Consider the following 20,773-nt stretch of genomic DNA (forward strand, 5'->3'; position numbering starts at 1 on the left):
CCCAGGACCAAGGACCAAGGGCTGCTCCAGCACGAACCTCCCTGGAGGCTCACCTTGAACCACCTTGTGCCGGGCAAGAGGCAAGGTGCCAGGTCCCCCACTTACTCCCTCTGCAAGCCCACTTCACACCGCCACTAGACTCCGCCTCCACTTCTCTTTAACACCAAGAAACTCTTTGCCCTTGGTACACACTTTCTGGAACTTGTCGCTTACCACAGCTCACACATTCCTATTTCAAATTGATCTGGGCAGACTTCTCGTCCACTCTTTCTAACGGTGACTCCCTCAGGACACATGTTGGTTTGGGGCAGCCCAGCCTCCGTCTCCTCCCTCCTTTGGGCATCTGTATCCTTGGTGAATGCCCCTCTCCATGGTCCCCGTGGGTGAGGAGGCCTGACCACTGGCCACACCCCCAGCTCCAGGAGTGGACCATGGGACTTAAACCTGAATCAGAATCAGTGTATTGTAACCCCCGGGGCCATGGCTGGGAGGCTGGGGGGAGTATGGGACTAATCAGAGCCAGTGACCTTTGCTAGGCAGGCAGGAAAGGGGTCAGTAACTCACCCAGGTGAGAGCTGCATCGCCATCTTCTAGAAATGGAACATAAAGCCAACATGGTAGAGGACAGATTGGAGGGAGAGACCAGCTCCAAGTCTACTATGATGCCAGCCCTCCTTGACACCAACAATGCTACTCTGTTTGTCACCGAAGCCAGTCTGGTCAGGGCTTTCTGTCACCCACAAACAAAGGAACCCTAAATGTTGTCACAGGGTCTCGAAGGAAAAAAGGCATGGCTGTAATGATAAACACCATCTCGGGATTCTCCCACATTTTAACAGCAAACCTTCCACGTGTAAGTATAATTTTCCCATTTTGTCTGATCCTTTAAAACCCTGGGACTCTTCCCTGTTTCTGGTTCTAGAAACAAGGAACCATACATATAATGCACGTCAGTGACAACATCGTGAAGGTTTTCACTCAGGGAGACCTGTGAACAGGTTCTCCGAGACGACAAGCATCCTGGTGATCTTCCCACAGGGCTGTTCACCAGCATCCCGGTCTGAGGGAAAGGCTAAGGCTACCCAGCTTCAGAGAATCTGCAGTCACCCACGTGTCCCCGGGGGGGAGGGCAGTGGGTCAGCCTCGAGGACACAGCTTGAGAAAGAAGCAACGGGTTCTAGACAGAGCCCCAGGTTAGAGTCAGACTTGGGTTCCTATCCCGGTGTTTCTTCTTACAGCCCTGCTTCCTCGCCTACCCGGGGGTGGGTGGGAGGCACAAGCAGGAAGGCAGCTTTGCCACAACTGTCACAGCGCTCCCCGCCCAAGAAGGGGGAGATTCAGGGAAGAAGGAAGGGAAAAGATATTGCTGGCCCACCTGCAACAGCATGGCCCCTTCGCCGTAATTTTTCTTTTCTGGTACGAGGTCCCGTTACACCAAGTGGCCTCCACGGAGAGACGGTGGCATTTACTTAAAGGGTGGTTTTAAGTAAATGCCCACGTTGTGCTTCACAGGACCCAGCAAGACCAGAGAAGCTCGAGAAGAGACAAAGGATCGTTCCACTGGGGCCAAAACAAACATGTCTAACTAGACAGAAGAGAAGTTCAAATTCTCTTACTCTGAAATGTAATCCTAAAGCCAGAGGGTTGGTTTACTCAAAGGCCCGCTCAACAGCTGGTCGGAAACTGGTTTCCCAATGCTCCCCGGCGCACGGCTCAGGCAGACACGGAGGCTGGGGAGCAGAGTGGGAGCCCAGAGGACCCACGTGGAGAGGGGCCTGCCCTCCCCACCCTCCCCTGCAAAGAGACACAAAACAATGCAAAGCCGGACGGGTTAGTTTGCTGTCAGAAGTTCAGTCTGGGGGTGCGGCGGTCAGATCCACAGGCTGCACGTCCAGGGGTGCGATTCCGTCTCAGCCCAGCAACTCCTTTGTCTGTGAGCCTCCTGGCAAGTCCCTCACCCTGAACCCGAATTTCGTATCCACGTCACGCACTTCCGCAGTGCAGCTAGGGTGCTGGTGGCAGAGCTCACCGCGGTGGGGCCTGGGAGAGAGATGAGGAGTGACCGATAACGAGCTCACGTTTCTTTCTGGAATGACAACAGTCTTCTATCGTTGACTGGGGTGATGGTGCGCAACTCTGTGAATGTACTAAAAACCATGATTTGGACACTTTAAACGGGACACCTGTATGGCATGCGAATTACATCTTATAGAGCTGTCATTAAAAGCAGGAAAGATAGATAGATATGTACGTATGTGTATCTATCACATTCATTCATTTCTATACTTATAAAATCTCTCTGGAAAGAGTCACAAGAAATTGACAGCACCCGGAGAAGGAAGCTGGGGGGCCGAAGGGCAGGCGGGGCTAAGAAGGAGATTGTTCACTATACCCTCTGGCTCCTCGTGAATTTCAAACCATGTGACTATATGAGCTATTTTTCAAACAAACAAGTAAATAAATAAATAAAATTCAAAGAAGGTAGTTAAGATAAAAATTTAAACAGACCACGTGTGTGTCAGGCCTGCCTCTCGGACAGGAGACCCTTCTCCTGGAGAGGCCCGGGGGCCCCCCTGTCCCACCCAGAGGCTGCCTGCCGTCTCCTGCTCACCTGGTGACTTTAGGAGCCAAACCCAGCATCTCTGGCCTTTCCTCCCCCTGAGCTGTTTTCAGTGTGAAGCCCACTGAAGTAGCTCTGTGGCTCGAGGGCCAGCCTTCTGCTGAAACCACACTACTCGTTCCAAAGAGCACATTACCTTTGACATTTGGAAGATTAATACAGAAGATGAAAACGGCATGTGTAGGGGAGAGATCGGATCAAGCGGCTGCCGTGAGTCAGCTGCCCGCCTTCGCACCCGGCCGAAGCTTCCAGTGCTCTGAGGACAGAGGCCTTTCCTGTTTTTAACCTCTGACCTCTACCCTGCATCTTCCCCCCTCAGAACATGACAAAACTGAGCCTTCCCTAGAAAACCAAGCAAACTTGGAGAAAGGACACGACCCCAAAACCCACTGTGCAGCCCCACCATGTAGGGAAGCAGATGCCGGAGAGCCAGTGACAACAGCGCCATGTCTCCCAAGAAGGGGCGATGACCTGGGATGGGCCCCAGGCTCGGGGGCAAACCCAAGGCTGGCGACCAGGGTACAATTCCCAAGCCCCAGCCTCCTCCCTTTCCAGCCTCGGGCACAGCCCCTGCGCTCTACCCATCACCATCCTTTTAAAGCAGTTTAAACGAGCCCAACACCAGCGTGATCTGAATCTCATCTGGCTCCGCTCCAGATGGGCCACTTGAGACTCTCGGTTACAGGAGACAAAAGCATTTTCCTCTAGTGCAGTGAGAGCTTCAGGACCTCAGGCAGCCCAGCTCTAACAGGGCTCCGGCCAAGCCCTCCCAGACACAGGTGTTCCAGAGACTTCCAGGTACACGAGCAGCGCTGCCACACCTGACGCCTGTCCTCCCCACCACGCCAGACACTCTGCTCCAGTACCAGCACCCAGTCAAGCGGGATGACTCAAACGCCCCAGAGCCCACAGGCGCAGGAAAGCAGTGAAGCGAGCCTGGTGTGATGTAAACATTAGAACAAACGCGGTGACAAATGACAGCCAACGCTCGGTCTTGGAGTCAAGGAGACACGAGGATTGGCACTCACAAACACAGACGAGATGGGACGGTGGCTACCCAGCTCTCCGCCCCCCCTACCCGCCCCTCGTTACAGAGGCACTGCGTTTCCAGTATTCCCATCTGTTGAGAAAAGCAGATCTGGATTTTGATGTGAAGACTCCCAATTTTAAGTGTTCTCAGTTATCTCAGTTGTTAGAAACACTGCGTATATGTGAAATCTAAAAAAATGATACAAATGAACTTATTTACAAAACAGAAATAGACTCACAGACATAGAAAACAAACTTATGCTTGCCAAAGGGGAAAAGGGGGGGAGGGATAAATTGGGAATTGGGGATTAACAGATACACACTACTGTATATAAAATAGATAAACAACGAGGACCTACTGTATAGCACAGGAAACTATATTCAATACCTTGTAATAACCTACAATGGAAAAGAATCTGAAAAAGAATATATATATATGTATGTATGCATAACTGAATCCCTTTGCTATACACGTGAAACACTGTAAATCAACGGCACTTTAATAAAAAATGAAAACAGAACCACTGTGCAGATCAAAACAAAACAAAAAAACGTATCTGTGGGCCGTCAGTCTGCAACCTCTGACTTAGCTTCCTGGCCATGGTTTATTTGGTCCTGGGTGCCACGCATGAGTGACACTGAATAATTGAGCTAAAATCATGGGCCCAGAGAGATGGCCTGATTCTCACTGTCAACTGAGGTCCTAGATCTGTTCACCAGCAGTTCAGTCACGATGAAGAGGTACTAGTCATTACCTATACAGCCTAGCTGTTCCCCTCCTCTCCTGGGCACTGTCCCCTCAGGATTAACAAAGTGACACCACCGTTGACTGATCACAACGCCGGCCTCCAGCACCCAATGCACAGTGTGTCCCGGGCTTCCATTTCACACAGGACCACATACCGTTGACAAGTCTTAGGGTTCCTCTTCATAACTCCTCAGGGTTACGCCTCTACCTGCCCCCCACCCTTGTTTCCCTTTCCTTCCCTCAATCCCTGAGGGACAGATCCAACTCTCATTCTTCCAAGAAAAAATAAGTACGCCCCGGCTTTGACCTGTCTAAGGAGCCACGTGAAACGTGGCCGCAGCAAATGCCCCAAGACCTGTTCCTCCAGCTCCCAAGTGTGTTTGCAAAGGGTTGGGTCCACTTCACCCGTCTGTGAGGTGCCAGGAGAGGCAAGCGAGGCCAAAAGTGAGGAAGGAAGCCTCTAGGGGCGGCTCTGTTGGTTCAAGGGCAGTGGCAAGATGACCGAGAGGGACTCTTTGGTGGACCCAGGGACACAACCACAGCCTTGAAATTCTGGGGTCACTGTGCTTCGGGACACATGTCATAAATGACCCTTTCAGTATCCACTTGTCCCTGCCACGTGGTAGAGGAGGCGCGGGGGTGTCAGTCCTTGCCGCCACTGCCCCCCACTTCAGGGACAGTCCACACTTCAGGCACAGTCACTTCTTGACAGAACTCCCAACCCCGCCACTGCAAGCCGAGATGTCCAGCTGCGTGGCTGGCGTTTCCATGGTGTTTCTGTCACCCTCTTTCTCACCAAGGCTTCTCCCCTGCCTGACCATCCCCTTCACCACGCCCACCTCTCCAGGCCCTTCCGGTCCTCCTGACACTTTCCTCTTCATCCTCCTCTTCACCCACTCGAATCTGCAGCCCTCCCTCCTGGTCCTTCCAGCACCTTCCACTGGTCTCCCCCGCCATCCTGCATCCCCGAGGCAGCCACATCACTATTCATCCAGTCACTCAGCAAATACATGTTAAGCACCTAAAAGGGGTCAGCATTACTAAAGCAGCCCTTTCATCATTACACTCCTGTATTCAAATCCTCCATCTGCTCCTCTGACCCACTACTAATCTCCAAATCCTCTGGCTGGGATTCCTGTCTTCCAAAATCCGGCTGCAACAGGAAAAGGAGTGGGGGAGGAATGCTGGATTGGAAATCAGACTCCTGCCCTTCCCCAGCCATATGGCCTTCAGCAAGACACTTCATCACTCTGCAACTTGATTTACTCATCTGTAAAATGGGATTCCGACAGGACACTCCTCACAGGCATGAGGAAACATATAAAATGTTTAGCACAGAGGCTGGTATACAGTAAGGGCTTAATAAATATTAGTTGCTATTATTATTATTGTCACCATGATTTCCAGATGATCATTTTCACAAACCCTGCCCACCACAAAACCCACTCGGCCAGCCGGTCCTGGAAGAACCTCTTCTCCCACCCCATCAGGTCCTAATCCTTCTACTCATCCCCATATGCCCTCCCTGACCACTATGTCCCCCGCCAAAGTCCCTGGGGCTTTGATAAGTCCTCTGGCAACTTATCGAGTGTTGCTTCTGACACATGACTCCCCTACAGAATTAGATTGCCTTTCACCTGCCAAGCAGAATCATACAAAGGCATTATCCTATCTTCCAGATTGAATCGGAAACTCCTTCACCTCAGCTATATTCTCTCAGCACCTTCTAGGCTTCCAATGGGTCATTAAATACACTGGTAAGATTGCTCCATCCATTCAGCCATGCTCTCTCCTGGGTCCCTGGTTGAGCATTGGGGAGACTCAACTGACCAGGCTAAAACCCAGCCCGCCACATCTTGGAGGCCCAGGAGAGGCCAGGCTGAGCATCAGAACACCTGGCCTTGAGTCCTACTTTTCCTACAAACTCACTGGGTGACCTTAACAAACCCTTCCCATTTCCTGGCCTCAGTTTCCTCATCTGTACAATGGGTAGAAGGAGGGAGCTCAGTGGCACTCTGAGTGCAAAGAAAGCCCACACCCAAGAGGTTACAAGGGCCTGAAGCCCTCCCAGGCCTGAGAGCCCTGCCCAGGCTCTTTGCCATGGCCCCTCTTCTGCTCCACACCTGCCAATGAGAGGGGGTTGCCTCCTCCCTGCACCCTCAGGAAAATAAATAGCAAGTCTGGATTCCTGGCAGATTGCCAGGAAGATTAAATACAGATTTTTAAAGTGAAACCATGACAACATGATTCTAAATTCGTGGTCCCAGAATTTCCCTTTGTAAATAGTTAGAACCAAAACATCAGCCATAAAACTAAAATCCCAGGCACAACCTATGAAGCCTTCTCTGCTTAAATCTGGGAGGGTTTCCCTTCTGTGACACTCTCCGTACAGGATGCATGCAGACACTGACACTGGAGACCCCCACCCCACCCCTAGACGTGCCCCGTGTCTCCAGAAGGGCCTGTGTTGGCAAAGCCCCCACACTCGATGAGTACATGGGCATAAGAGTTTACAGGCAAAGCCAAATAAGCCGGGGGGCTCAGGGTTAAATTAAAGAGAGATTTTCCTCCCTTTCCAACTTGATGGAAGGGATCAGTGGCAGCTCCTGAGTCCTCACAGGCCTGTCAGTAAGGGCAGTCATGAGGCACCTCCTTCCCCAGGGGAATTCAGCTGTGTGCGGGACCCTACATGGGGTCCTAGGTGTCCGGGGAGGCTCACGCAGGCTAAAGAGTCACCAGTGTCATATCTGCAAGGCTCAGAAACAGATGCACTTGCCTGATGATCTTGGCCATATGGCTGAATCCTCATTTACAGGCAAAAGCAAGACCAAAAGGTTGGGTATAAATTACATCTGTTTTCAGAATCGTTTTTTTAAATACAATAGGACACTTGGCTGCTTAAAGGGGAGCCAGGGGTTTGATTGAGCCAATCTCATTCCAAACATCCCAACAGCCCTGGGAAGCAGGTACTTTAATTAGTGCTGGGAAGCAGATGCCCAGAAAGGTTCAGTAAACTGCTCACGTGGACAACCAGGAGACCCGCACCTGTGCTACTGTCATCTTGGGCTGGATCATTCTTTGTTAAGGGGGTCTGTCCTGGGTACTGCAGGATGTCCAGCAGCATCTCTGGCCTTTACCCACAAGATGCCAGTAGCATCCCCCTCCCCAAGTCATGACAATCAAAAACGTCCCCAGAAATTGCTAAATGACCCCAAAGCAGGCAGAATCCGCCCAGGAAAGAACCACTTGAGGGACCCTATTCCTCCCACACGCTATGACTTCTTTTTCATCTTGGTGGAAAGCTGAATCAAGGGCATACTCTCTACCCTGTTGTTTTTTTTTTAATCTGGATTTTTGCTGGGTTAGATTTATTTAACACTTTCTTTACTGTGGTGTGTAAGATTAAACATCCATGGGAATTGGATGAAAGTACAACCTTCCAATAAGACCAATAAGTCCTGGGGATGGAGTGGGCATTATGACTATAGCTAACACTGCTGTGTGATAGATGGGAAAGTTGCTAAGAGAGTAGACCCCAAAAGTTCTCATTACCAGGAAAAAAATGATTTTTTCCTTTTTTTGGCATCTATGAGATGATGGATGTTCACTATACTTATCGTGGTCATCATTTCACAATATATGTAAGTCAAGTCGTTATGTTGTCCACGTTAAACTTATACAGTTCTGTGTATCAATTTTATCCCAATAAAACTGGAAAACAAAGAAAAAAGAAAACCCACTTGAAAAGTAAAAATTAAATTAAGATAAATATGTTTCACAACTATAGCTTCTCCCCCAATTCAAAACCTTGGTCAAGCAATCAAAAATGACCTCCTGATAAACAACAAGGTCCTGTATTCAGGGAATATACACAGGGAACTATATTCAATATCCTATGTACAGCACAGGGAACTATATTCAATATCCTATGATAAGCCATAATGGAAAAGAATATGATAAAAAGTATATATATGTATAACTGAGTCACTTTGCTGTACAGTAGAAATTAAACACAACATTGTAAATCAACCCTACTTCAATAAAATTTTTTAAAAATGACCTCCTGGTGCTACACAAGCACCACAATCTCAAAGTCATAAAAAGGGGCTTAACTTTCTAACCAGGGCTCTGCCCCAAGCTCCAATTTATTAAAATAATATTGATATACTAATGAGCAATAACTAAAAACTTTTCAGAACACTTTCCCCAAATCCTGAAAGCATTAAACTTCTAGATGTTCTCTTAAATAACTTTTATTCTTAGGACAAATATAAATACGCAGACAATGGGAGATCCGGGGAATCCGGGAGAAGCAGGAACGTTTTTATTCCTTTTCAAAGACCTGGCTTAGTAACTCACTAAGCTCCCGTGGTTCCGGCGTCTTCAGGACACGACAGCGTGCAACTCTGCCACTGATCCAAGTGCAACAGCTGGGCAATGTCAGATCACTTAGAATTTGTCTTCCTCTTCGTCCCCCAGGAAGCACCAAAACAACCCTCCTTTCAGATAAGACGATTTTACACAGCTTTTGAAATAAGTAGCTGGGCATGCAGCCAACAGAGATCTGGGAGAAGTGTGGCCTGGGCAGGAGAGCTGGGAGACTCGACAGGACGGGGAAAGGATCCCCAGGAGGAGATGAAAGTCGTGGTTTCAGGTGGCAGTTTCTAACTTGTCTCCACCTCGTTCATAAGACACCACAGAGTAAAGTCAGATTCCCCCTCAGATCTCAAAGGGTAAAGTCAGACCTCAGAGAGCATGGGGGGCAAAAGGTACTGAACAGCGGCCACTGGCTTACGCTTGTTAACCCTGAATCCATGAGACCCCATGAGACGCTTTCCAACATCCAAAAATTGGAGGAGTTTTCTACTTCCTAAACACAGCTTCTTTCTTGATTTCCTTCCAGCTCTCATAAACATGTCAAGCAACAGACCTAGGGAGGCTGGCCCTACTGCAAGCCAGGCAGAACTGCACACACACACACACACACGTGCACACACACACACACACATGCACACGTGCACGCACACACACACATATACCTGAAGGTACTCTGGCTCGAGGGCGCTCTGCCTCCAAACTGCCTTTCCCTCCCTCCAAGTTTGTCTCCAGTCTTTAAACAGTTTTCCTTAATGATTCCAATACATGAAAAAACTGTAAATGATTCTGCAGATGGGACATCAGATTGATTAATAAGTATGGGAAGAGACAGCTACTCAACCTCAATAAGAACTGGAGATCTGCAAAAGCAAGCAATGAGATACCCAATCATACCCATCTGATTGAAAAACATTAGAAAGTCAGATAATACTAAGTGTCAGATATGATGGGAGGATCTGAGAACCCCCAGATACTGCAGGTGGGAGGGTAAACTGGTACATACTCAAGGAAACCGTGTAAGAGTACCCCTGGGACCCAGGAATCCCACTCCTAGGGGTCCACCCCAGACTCTCTCATACAGGTCCTCAGGAAGACACACCTAAGGATGTAGCAAGGAGCTGAGTGCACAGACAGGGAGAAAGAAAATGAATAAATGTCCATTGAGAGGAAATTCAGACAATGTAGAAATATATCGTAAACAATAAATAAATACATAATGAAGAATCTCCCACAGTCACACATGTACACACGCATACAAAAAATTCTTTGCACATCCATATATATACATATTATTTATTTATTTAATGAGCTCATACTACACATGCTGTTTTGTAACCTGTTTCACTCAACCAGCATATAGTGAGTATTATATTAGCATCATCATTTTTCACAGCTGCACAGTATTTCACTGTAAGCACTACCATAATTTAGTTAACCAATGCTCAATTGTTAGATACCTAGGTTACTTAAATCTCTTCACTGTTAAACAGAACTGCTCTGGACTTCATTGGCCATGCATCTTTGCTTCCTCTCCTAAGTAATAAAATTAGAAGCAAAGAATAGGTATTGCAGTAAAAACTGTGCGTACCTTAGAAATGGGACTGCTTGGTTAAAGGTATATATCTTTCTTACCACGATACACATTCTTTGCTTCTAATTGTAACAGTTTCCTTGGATCCACATTCTTTCTGTTGTCTGGCAAAGCGACTCCTTCAGGGAAAACAGACACACGGGTTATGTATAAGCAATAATACTTACTACACTCTTCCTCCTTTACCTCCCTCCCTTCTCTGTATCCATCGTTAAGGAAATGGCGGCCACTGTCCAAATAAGTCCCGATCTCACAGGTTCCCAGCATCAGCCATGCAGCTCATCACAGAGGACATTTTGAGACGCATCAGCAAAGCATCAGCAAAGCAAAATACTTAGGGGTTCATTCATTTGCTAAAAATACCTTTATCAGATGCCAGCTTGTGCTTGTAGCCACAGCAGGCATTAGAGAGGCACAAACGATTAAGGGCCAGTCCTGCTCTTAGGAGCCCTCCGCCCAGTAAGTTCAGCGACACTCTTGACTCCAAGTAGAAAATCCCAAACTCACATGTGCTCTGGAAGGGGGCCTTGCTGGGAGGCTTCTCAGAGGAGGTGACACACAGGCAGGCAAACAGCAATGAGCTGGCCACGTAGTCTTGGTGGTGGAGGGGACCCCAAGCAGAGGGTCAGAGGCACATGCCGGGCTAAGGCCACCAGATGCCGCTGGAGAACACCTGAAGGTCCAGCAGGGCGGGAACAGTGGGCACAGCTGAGATGGGGGCTTGAGAGGGAGGCGGGGCCCTGGTTAGACACAGCCAGCTTGCCAGCACACTGGAAGCCTGCGCACGGGGGGATGAGTGGGCAGAAGAAGGGTGAAACCAGACGAGGGAGGATGGATGGGAGTGGGGACAAGGCTGGCTGCAGGAACGCCAGCCTGAAGGGCACTGCTGTGACTCCGGACACGAGGGAGGGAGGTGAGTCAGGCAGAAGGGCTGGCAGGTGGGGAAGCTCCCGTGGAGGAAGGGGTATGGCCCAGATGAGACAGTCTCAGGGAGACTTGAGAGGCAGAATAGCCAGGATGTGGTGACTGCATGCTAAGGGGCTAGGAGGGGAAGCAGGTAAGGAAGACGCCCAGTCAGGGCAGCAGGCCTTCAGGAAGCCCGATGAAGCGAGCGTGCAGCGGCCTGTGGAAAGGTCACAGTACAGACCACAGACTTGTAGTGTTCTAGAGTCTACCGGATGACTTACTCCCCGCCCTGGGATGCAACTTTCTCCTCTGCAAAGGAGCACATGGGACCTGTGTACCATCAAGGCCCTTCCCAGCTGTAAAATGCTGTAAGTTCCTATCCACATCAGAACTGGGGTGTCAGCTGAACCCCTGGAAACTCTCCCCAACAAGAAGGCCTTCCTGGAAAGAGAAGGCACATCCATAAGGAGCCTCTCCTGTGAAGTCGGAACCTTCCTCCAACGCCCAGCTCACAGGCCAGCAAGGACCCATCCCTTCCAGCCCTGAGTACCGGCTCTCCTGCTCAAACACGTGCCCTCACATCTGGCCACATGCTGCTTGCTTTTCGGCCCCGCTCCTGGGTAATACGGAGCAGACTGGCAAAATGCTTCAAATACCGTCTTAAGAAGTGCACCGCCTTGTGGGCTGAGCGGCCTATTTTGAGCAAAATGTTTCAAACCTCCAGGCTCAGAGCTGCTCTAGGCACCAACGTTCAACGCAACTGAACAATCAGGAAGGCAGTAAAGGACTACGGCGCACCTGCTGAAGGCCAGGCCGTCCCTGGGCACGGGGACTGGACATGCCCACCGTCCAGGACTGTCTGCTGTGTGGGGGAGCCACCAGCCTGGCGTGAGAAGGGCCGTACGGAGGATGCACAAGGCTAGGGCTGGGGGAGGCCAGAAAAGGAAGCAACAGCCTGGCTCGGATGTCCAGGAACACTACCCAGAGGACGGAGCGTGGGAGCTGGGCCCCGGTGGCTGCGTGCAGTCATGGCAAGTGTGCAGTGGGAACTGGCCCAGGAGTGGACGAGCACAAGCCAGCCGCAGGGAGTGTCAGGAGAGAAGTGACAGGAGGTTCAGAAGGGCTGGCTGATGGCCGGCCACAAGGTGCACTGGAGCTAGTCTGTAAGGGTCTGAATGCCACATCCAGGTAGTGGCTACAGGGAGCCACTGAAGTTTGCAAGCAGAGGATAAAGGGCAGCGGGAAGGATGGGGTACAGAGAGGGGCAATTCAACGTCTGCTGCACATCAGGGGATCAGCACAGTGGAAAACAATGTAGCCGGAGCCAGGGCAGGGGATGGGGCGAGGGCATGTGGGCCCACAGTTCCCCCTTCTCCATTTTCTCAGGACCACTACCATTTAATCCTATGGCCCCACAAAGAAACACCTTGACTCAAAGTCACACAGCAACCAATAGCAAACCTCAAGGGAGAGCTCCCAACCCGGCCTTTCCAGATCTGGTTTCTGCTCCTGCTCTGAAAAAGCTCACAAGCCCCTGGCCCCAAACCTCCAACAGCTGATCAAACACCCAAGCACACTGTATACACTTGGAAGGGGAAGGCACAGGCTGTGAATAACTGACACACACATGCCCAGATTTCCCAGAGGCCCGCCTGAGTAACAGGACACATTTGGTTCATTTCCCGCAAAACCAGAATTTCCCAGGCATTAGGGGGAAATGCAACCCTCCCTGCATCCCCTGTAGCCCTCTCCATCCCCCTGCTCCAGAGACCCCGGCCATCCTTTCTAATTTCCCACTTTCTCCCTGAACTTGAGCAACCTACAAAAAGCCTCTCCAAGATCCCTCATGCCCCTGCACATCTTCATTGCGGCAGTTCATTCAGGCAGGGTGGTAGGCAGAAAGTCACTGAGGCCACCAAGGATGGCCAAACACCCTAAAGCCCAGCTCCAATCCCTGGCGCAATGCGCGCCTCCCACAGGTATCCCCACAGGCTAGACACTGCTTCTTTTGGTAGCAGAACGGATGAAAAGAAAAAACAGCAGGTGGTGCCTGAGAAGCCCTCAGAGGGAACAGAGGGAGGCTCAGCAAGGTGGGTAAGGTTCAAATCCTACTTCCACCACTGAGCCTACTTGAATAAGCCACCTTGCCTCTCCCGAAAATTTTTCCTCATCTATGAAATAGGTATAAAAATAAATTCCGTGTAAGGGTGTCATAATTCGGAGCGCGATGGAGAGTGTTAAGCATTAGTGGAGAGTGAAAAGGAATTCAATATTTTTTATATATTTATTGATCTATATAGATACATATCATAGCTATAGCTACAGCTATAGCTATAGATAGAGATATCGTTCGAAGGGGAGAAAATTCCTAAAGCGTGTAGCAGGGAAAACCAGCCGAGTGCAACCCTGTGGAGCAGGGCCGGGAGTCCCGGGCTAGCGGGAGCGCACCCAGGCGCCGGGGCCGGAGCATTGGTGCGCGCAGGTGCGGCGGGCGCGCAGTGACAGCAGGTTGGCGGTGCAAGTTGGCCCGCGGGGGCTGCAAAGGGGCGGCGGACCCACCTGAAGACGCGCAGCAGCAGGCAGGCTATGAGGAAGGCGGAGAAGGCGCACGCCACGATCACGGCCGCCTTCAGGGTGGGCAGGTCGCGGAGCAGGCTGGAGATGCGGGTCACCAGGGCGTCACCGCTGCTGTTGGAGCTGCCGCCGCCGCCGCCCGCCGCCTCCCCGGAGCCCATCCCGGTGGCGTTCCCGGGCCCAGGGCCGGGCGGTGGCCGCGGCTGGCGCTCGGATCCGGACTGCGGCGGGGCGGCGGACTCGGCTCTGCTGGCGCGGGCGGCGGGCGCGGCCAGGAGCGCGAGCAGCACCAGCAGCGGCAGAAGCCGCGCGGCCGGCGGCGCGGCGCGCATGGTGCGGTCCGGCGGCCCGGGGTCGGGCTGGGCGAGCGCGACGGAGCCCTGGGTCCCGCACCGGCGACGAGGCCTTCACCGGCTACTCCCGCGGCGGAGCCAGGCGACTGCGCGGTGCTTGGCAGGAAGCTGCGGCGCCCGGAAGAGTCCGAGCCGCTCGCCGCCGCCGCGGCAGCCGCCACCAACACGTTGCACGGAGTCATTCGACGGGCCGCAGCCCCACGTGGGCGGGGCAGGCCACCAGGCCCGGTGCGGGCTGCGCTGCTCTCCGGGCGGCCCCAGTTCCCTCGGGACCTGGCACCCCCTTGGAGAAGTAACAATAGCCAGGCGCTGTGCTGCACATTTCACATTTTCTCTATTTCATTTAATCCTGCAACCCCCTTAGGAGACAGGTATTTCTGTTACCCTCCTTTAATAGTTGATTCAAGACCCAGAGAGCCTGCTCATAGTAACCCAGGTTGTGTCAGACTGAGAATCGAAAGACCATGGCACCCGGGGCAAGCCTCCATTCTACAGATGCGGAAACTGAAGCCTCCAGAGTGAAATGGGCTGTCCGATGCCCTATGCAGTGCATATAGTTCAACATCTCCCCAGTTAACTTCTTTTTCTCTGAAAGAGTTTCTTATCTCATGGCTTCGATCTTTCAGACATTGTGCACCTCTGCTTACGAACTGGATTAGGATGTGCATTTCTGCATTCACACCCTTGCTGTGGAACAGTCCTCCTCCCAGGTTGAAGTTTCAGACCCCAGGGAGTAATTGGCTTGCTGCCTCTGGTTTGTAAGCTAAATGATACTTAAGTGGAGAAAGACAGTTATGGATGTTCTAGTGTGAGACCCAAAGTCGGGAACTGATGCAGGGCACAGAGGGCTTTCCTGGATCACTAGGAACTATACTGCAGGCCTCAGGTTCCACCTTTCAGCATGAGGATGGATCCTGGCAGGAAGCTCTCCAGTAACAGGTAAACACACATGACAAGTACTCAGTGACCTTAAACAGCTCACTCCTGGTCCTACTAAAAAGAGCAACAGATAAATAAAATATAGTACAGTGTAGTAGTTAGCTATTGCTTCCTAACAAATTATCCCCGAACTTCACAGCTTAAAACACACACATATATTATAGCAGAGTTTCTGTGTTTAGGAATCTGAGCATAGCTTAGCAGGGTCCTCTGCTTCAGGGTCTCTCACAAAGGTGTCAGCTGGGGCTGGGGTCTCATCTGATGGCTCAACTGGGGAAGGATCTGCTTCCAACTTCAATCACTGGTTGTTGGCCAGATTCAGCTGTTCATGGGCTATAGAACTGAAAGCCTCAGTTCCCCACTGGCTGTTGGCCAGAGGCTGCCCACCGTTCCTTACCATGTGGGCCTTTCCAACATGGCAGCTTGCCTCACCGAAATGTGCAAGTCTAGAAGACAATAGAAAGACCCTGTTAGCAAGACAGAAGTCACTGTCTTAGGAAACCTGACCACAGAAGTGACATCCCAACACCTTTGCTATATTCTGTTGGTTAGAAGCAAGTTACAGATCTTATCACAAGGGAAGGGAAGTGTACAAGGGTGTGAATATCAGGAAGCAGGGATTATTGGGGCATCTAAAGAGCTGCCTGCCACTTATAATGTGACACATGTTGATTTAGTGGGATGAACAATAATCAGGTTATCAGCAGTCATCGCCCAGGAGGTACTATTTGAAATGCACGTTGAATCGTCCAGCATGCCCCAGTGGTGAGAAATTTGGACAGATCACATGCTTTAGGTCTCTTCCAACTCTAAAATACCACTTTATGGTATGTCAAAAATGTGTTGGTAGAGAGCCAGCATTTTATCATATCATCATGATAGAATTTAGAAAAGAAATTTCTTAAAGAACCACTGGCGACGTCCATGATTTTGCAGCACTGCGCTCTAAGGCATAAACCTCAGACATCACAGGCTTATATTTTTGTCCTTATCAAAAATTCCTGCGTGGTAGAGTAAAGAAGGCCTGGGCCTTGGAGCCTCTAGCCAGGATGAGAGGTCTGACCGCTGAGTGGCCTTGGCCAAAGACTTAACCACAGAATTCAAGTCTTTAATGTCTAAAGTGAGGATAATAATACTTAGCTCAGGAAGGTCGCTGGAAGCATGCCTAAGAAGGGAGAAAACATTAGTGCCCTTATCCTTCTTTTGCCACAATTCATGGACTGGAGTAGACTTGCTTGGTTGTTTAAAATTGACTTAACACCAAGAATGTACATAAATGTTAGATTATTTTAGTAAAGTGAAACTGTAGAATCTTTCCTTCTTCCTGATTATTTGCTGTGCAAACCATCACAACAAAGAACTTACTTATAAATTGCCCTAAATTAGAGTTCCTTAAACGTTTTGAATCAACCAACCATAAACAATGACATTTTAACATGGAACACTGCTGACAGGCAACAGAAACCAACTGGGGCTGATTTCAGGAAAAGGGAGTTTATCGAAGCATGTTGGGTTGCTTCTAGAATCAACCATAAGCTAAAGCAGAAGTTCTAAAAGTGTGGTCTGGGGACTCCTGGGGTCCCTGAGACCCTTCCAGGGAACCTGCAAAGCCAAAACTAATTCCATAATAACATTAAGATGTTATTTGTCTTTTTCACTGATGGTGCAAAAGAAATCGTGATGAAAACTGATGGTGTCTTAGCATGAATCAAGACAAACTATACTCATAGTAATTGTATTCTTCATGACCATGCACAACAGAAAAAAAAAATAAAAAGAGCCAGTTTCACTTTATAGTGTCTTCGACAGAGCCATGAAATGATTAAATCTTGACCCTTGAGAACAGAACATTTTACTGTCAGATGTGGTAAAATAAGAAGTATGCATAAATCTCATCTGCTGCACTCTGAGCCATGATGAGTGTCTCAAGAAAAAAACACGTGCGATTCTTAAAGTTGCAAACTGGACTAGCCACTTTTTTCATGGAACACCATAGTTAATCAAAAGAGTGCCTGACGAACTTCAGACCTGGTCTTTGGCAGGCATTTTCTCAAAAATGAACAAGAATGAGCCTGTCACTTTAAGGATGGCAACTGACAGTATGGTAGCCAATGATAAAATTCAAACCTTCAGGCTAAAATCTGAATTTTTAGAAAACTTATCCATTAGGAGGCTTTCTGCTGTGAGCTGGACTGCTTCCCAATACTTCAAGACTTTTTGATGAGCTTAGTGGTGATACTAAAAAGTGTGGCGTTTTTGATATTATATAATGAAATATGTCAAATTTTGAAAGATCTGCTTAAATCAGCAAGCCAATTTTTCTACATGGCCAATGTTACAAAATCATGCTTGGGTAAAAGGTCCATTCAAAGTGCAAGGTAGACCAATGGATTTTGATGAAGTGGAGTATAAAAGTTCATTGGGGCTTCCCTGGTGGCACAGTGGTTGGGAGTCCTCCTGCTGATGCAGGGGACGCGGGTTCGTGCCTCGGTCCGGGAAGATCCCACATGCCGCGGAGCGGCTGGGCCCGTGAGCCATGGCCGCTGAGCCTGTGCTTCCGGAGCCTGTGCTCCGCAACGGGAGGGGCCACAACAGTGAGAGGCCCGCGTACCGCAAAAAAAAAAAAAAAAAAAAGTTAACTGATATGGTTCCAGATTTCACAGTGTAATCTTTAAGAAACTACTGCTCGCAAATTTTGGTGTGAAATTAAAGAAGTATATCCACACTATCTGAAAAGGCTATTAAAATTCTTCTTTTTCCAACTACATATCTAGGTGAGGCTGGATTTTCTTCATATTTTTCAGCCCAAACAACAAATCGCAACAGAGTGAATGCAAAAGTGTATATGAGAATCCAGCTATTTTCTTTTTTTTTGATAGAAATTTATTTTATTATTAAAATATAGTTGATTTACAATGTTGTGTTCGTTTCAGGTGTACTGCACAGTGATTCCGTTTTTTTGCAGATTATATTCCATTATAGTTTATTACAAGATATTGGGTATAATTACCGGTGCTATACAGTAAATCCTTGTTGCTTATCTATTTTATGTATAGTAAATAGTTTGTATCTGTTAATCCCATATTCGTAATTTGTCCTTGCCCCCTTCCCTTTCCCCTGTGGTAACCATAAGCTTGTTTTCAATATCTGTGAATCCATCTATGTTTTGAATATGGATTCATTTGTATTAGTTTTTCCAGCTATTTTCCATTAAATCAGACCATAAAGAGGTTTACCAAAAAATGTTGAAACAATGCCACTCTTCTATTTTTTTAGAAAATATAGTTATTTTCATAACAGTGTATCGATGTTAAAATATTAATGTATTTATTACCCTGTTTCTAATTGAATTAATATTTTAAGGTGTTTTCATTTTAAATCTCTAATGCAGTAAAGATCAGTAGGTATAACCCACGTAACAAAACCTCTTTGAGGTCCTTCATTTTTCTTAAGACTGGAAATCAAAAAGAGACCAAAAGTTCCTGAGACCAAAAGATTGTTTGAGAGCTGATGAGCTTAGATAATCAGGCTTGGGTGGAAAAAAGAAGCAAATCAATTAGAATATTTTCTGCTATGAGAAACAGAAAAACCCAACTTGAACTGAATTAAACAAAAAGGAAATCTCTTCTCATATAAAGGAAGACCCAGGTGGTTGATTCAGCAGTTACATGATGTCTAGGACCCTGGATTTTTCCATCTTTCTGCTCTGTTGCCCACAGCACTGGCTTCAACCTTAGGAGGGTTGCAGTGATTGCTGGTCACAAGAACACTGCAGTGACAACTGGGGTAACCTGCCTTCTAGTTCATACACATCAAGTGAGAAGGAAAAACCCTTCTTCCAATCGTGGAATAGAAACCCTCCTCTTGGACGTCCCTGGTGGCGCAATAGTTAAGAATCCTCCTACCAATGCAGGGGACCCGGATTCGATCCCTGGTCTGGGAAGATCCCCCATGCTGCAGAGCAACTAAGCCCGTGCGCCACAACTACTGACTGAGCCTGTGCTCTAGAGCTCATGAGCCACAACTACTGAAGCCCACACGCCTAGAGCCCATGCTCCACAAGAGAAGGCACTGCAATGAGAGGCCCGCACACAGCAACGAAGAGTAGCCCACTCGCCGCAAGGAGAGGGAAGGTTCTGTTAGAGAGGAGGAAGAGAAGATACGGATGCTACATAGTCTTCCCCAACAGGCAAGAAACAGGGAACTGGGCTTCCTTGGTGGCGCAGTGGTTGAGAGTCCGCCTGCCGATGCAGGGGACACGGGTTCGTGCCCCGGTCCGGGAAGATCCCACATGCCGCGGAGCGGTTGCGTCTGTGAGCCATGGCCGCTGAGCCTTCGCGTCCGGAGCCTGTGCTCCGCAACGGGAGAGGCCACAACAGTGAGAGGCCCGCGTACCGCAAAAAAAGGAAGGGAAGGAGGGAGGGAGGGAGGGAGGGAAGAGAGAAAGAGAGAAAGAGAGAGAGAGAAAGAAAGAAAGAAAGAAAGAAAGAAAGAAAGAAAGAAAGAAAGAACGAACTGAATCTGGCTGGATTTCTAGAACCAAAGCCAAAATCAGACCCCAGGAAGGATCCTGTTAGGGAAGCTACTGCCCAGCGGCACTGCCCAGCAGACGTTCTGCAGGTTCCACCATCACCACTGCCGCCTCTGTAACTGGACATAGACGCCACTGCCATCACCACTGACGAAAGAGTGAACCTCTAAGCTGCTCTTGAATCTCATCACTCCCTTGAAATTCAAAGTCCTGTGCTGGAGCATCTGATTGGCTGCCCTAAGTCACATGTCATTGTCCCAGCTGATAAAGGAGGGGAAGAGGGAATAATTCACCCCCTTCAGCTCCGTATGAGAGGTGGAGTCCTGCTTCACCAAGGCTCACACACCACTGAGGGAGGCCACTTCAAACTTAGATGAAAATTCTTCAGAAATAATACAGATCAAATGAGAAGAGGGGGAGAGAGAGAGAGAGAGAAGGATGGATAAATGGAAAGATAAGAGAGGTACTTATATATACATGCCCATATATAATATTATATATATATATATATATATATACACACACACACAAACACAGCAAACACAAGAGAAGTAATTTAGTCCCAGTACACCATTTACTAGTTGTGTGACCTTGCTTAAACCTTTTATGCCTCCGTTTCCTCATCAATAAAATACGGATAATAAGAGAATCTATCTCATGAGAGTATTTCCAGGACTAAATGAGTTAATACTTGTAACATGCTTAACATGACATTGAAGAAATGGTACATGCTCAGCAAATGCTAATTATTAAGATATCAGAGCAATGAAGAAGGAACATTGAAATAACTGAAAATACTTAACTATAAATTGTGTTTCCAACCTTCAAGGCTCACCGGTACCCAAGGGAGAGAGTTTCCAGTAACCTGCTTGGGACGCCTCCAGGGGCAGCAGCTGAGGAACAAAACTAGCTACCTTAGTAAATAGTCTAAATTCCTTTGAATTCAGAGGAGGAACAACCATGGGGCAGCTCTCACCTATTCCTGGTTTCATATCTGTCAGCCCTGAGGAGATTGGTCTCAGGCAAGTAACCTAACCCTAATCTTCAGAAGAAGATTCTCTGTTCCCTGGGACTAACAGCTGACTTAAAATGAAAAGACACCCAA

The 20,773-nt window shown here is 48.8% G+C and overlaps 1 protein-coding gene across 1 annotated transcript in view; it reads right to left on the reverse strand.

Moving 5' to 3' along the window:
* Positions 1-14,328, reverse strand: part of FAM174B (family with sequence similarity 174 member B) — a 31,028-nt gene extending 16,700 nt beyond the window's left edge. Inside the window, exon 1 of the mRNA XM_079913859.1 lies at positions 13,831-14,328. Coding sequence (XP_079769985.1) covers positions 13,831-14,177 — 347 coding nt within the window. The 5' untranslated portion in view covers positions 14,178-14,328. The remainder of the gene's footprint in view (positions 1-13,830) is intronic.
* Between the last annotated feature and the right edge of the window lie 6,445 nt (positions 14,329-20,773).

This window comes from Stenella coeruleoalba (genome assembly GCF_951394435.1).
Source record: "Stenella coeruleoalba genome assembly, chromosome: 2".
In the NCBI taxonomy this organism is placed as follows: Eukaryota; Metazoa; Chordata; class Mammalia; order Artiodactyla; family Delphinidae; genus Stenella; species Stenella coeruleoalba.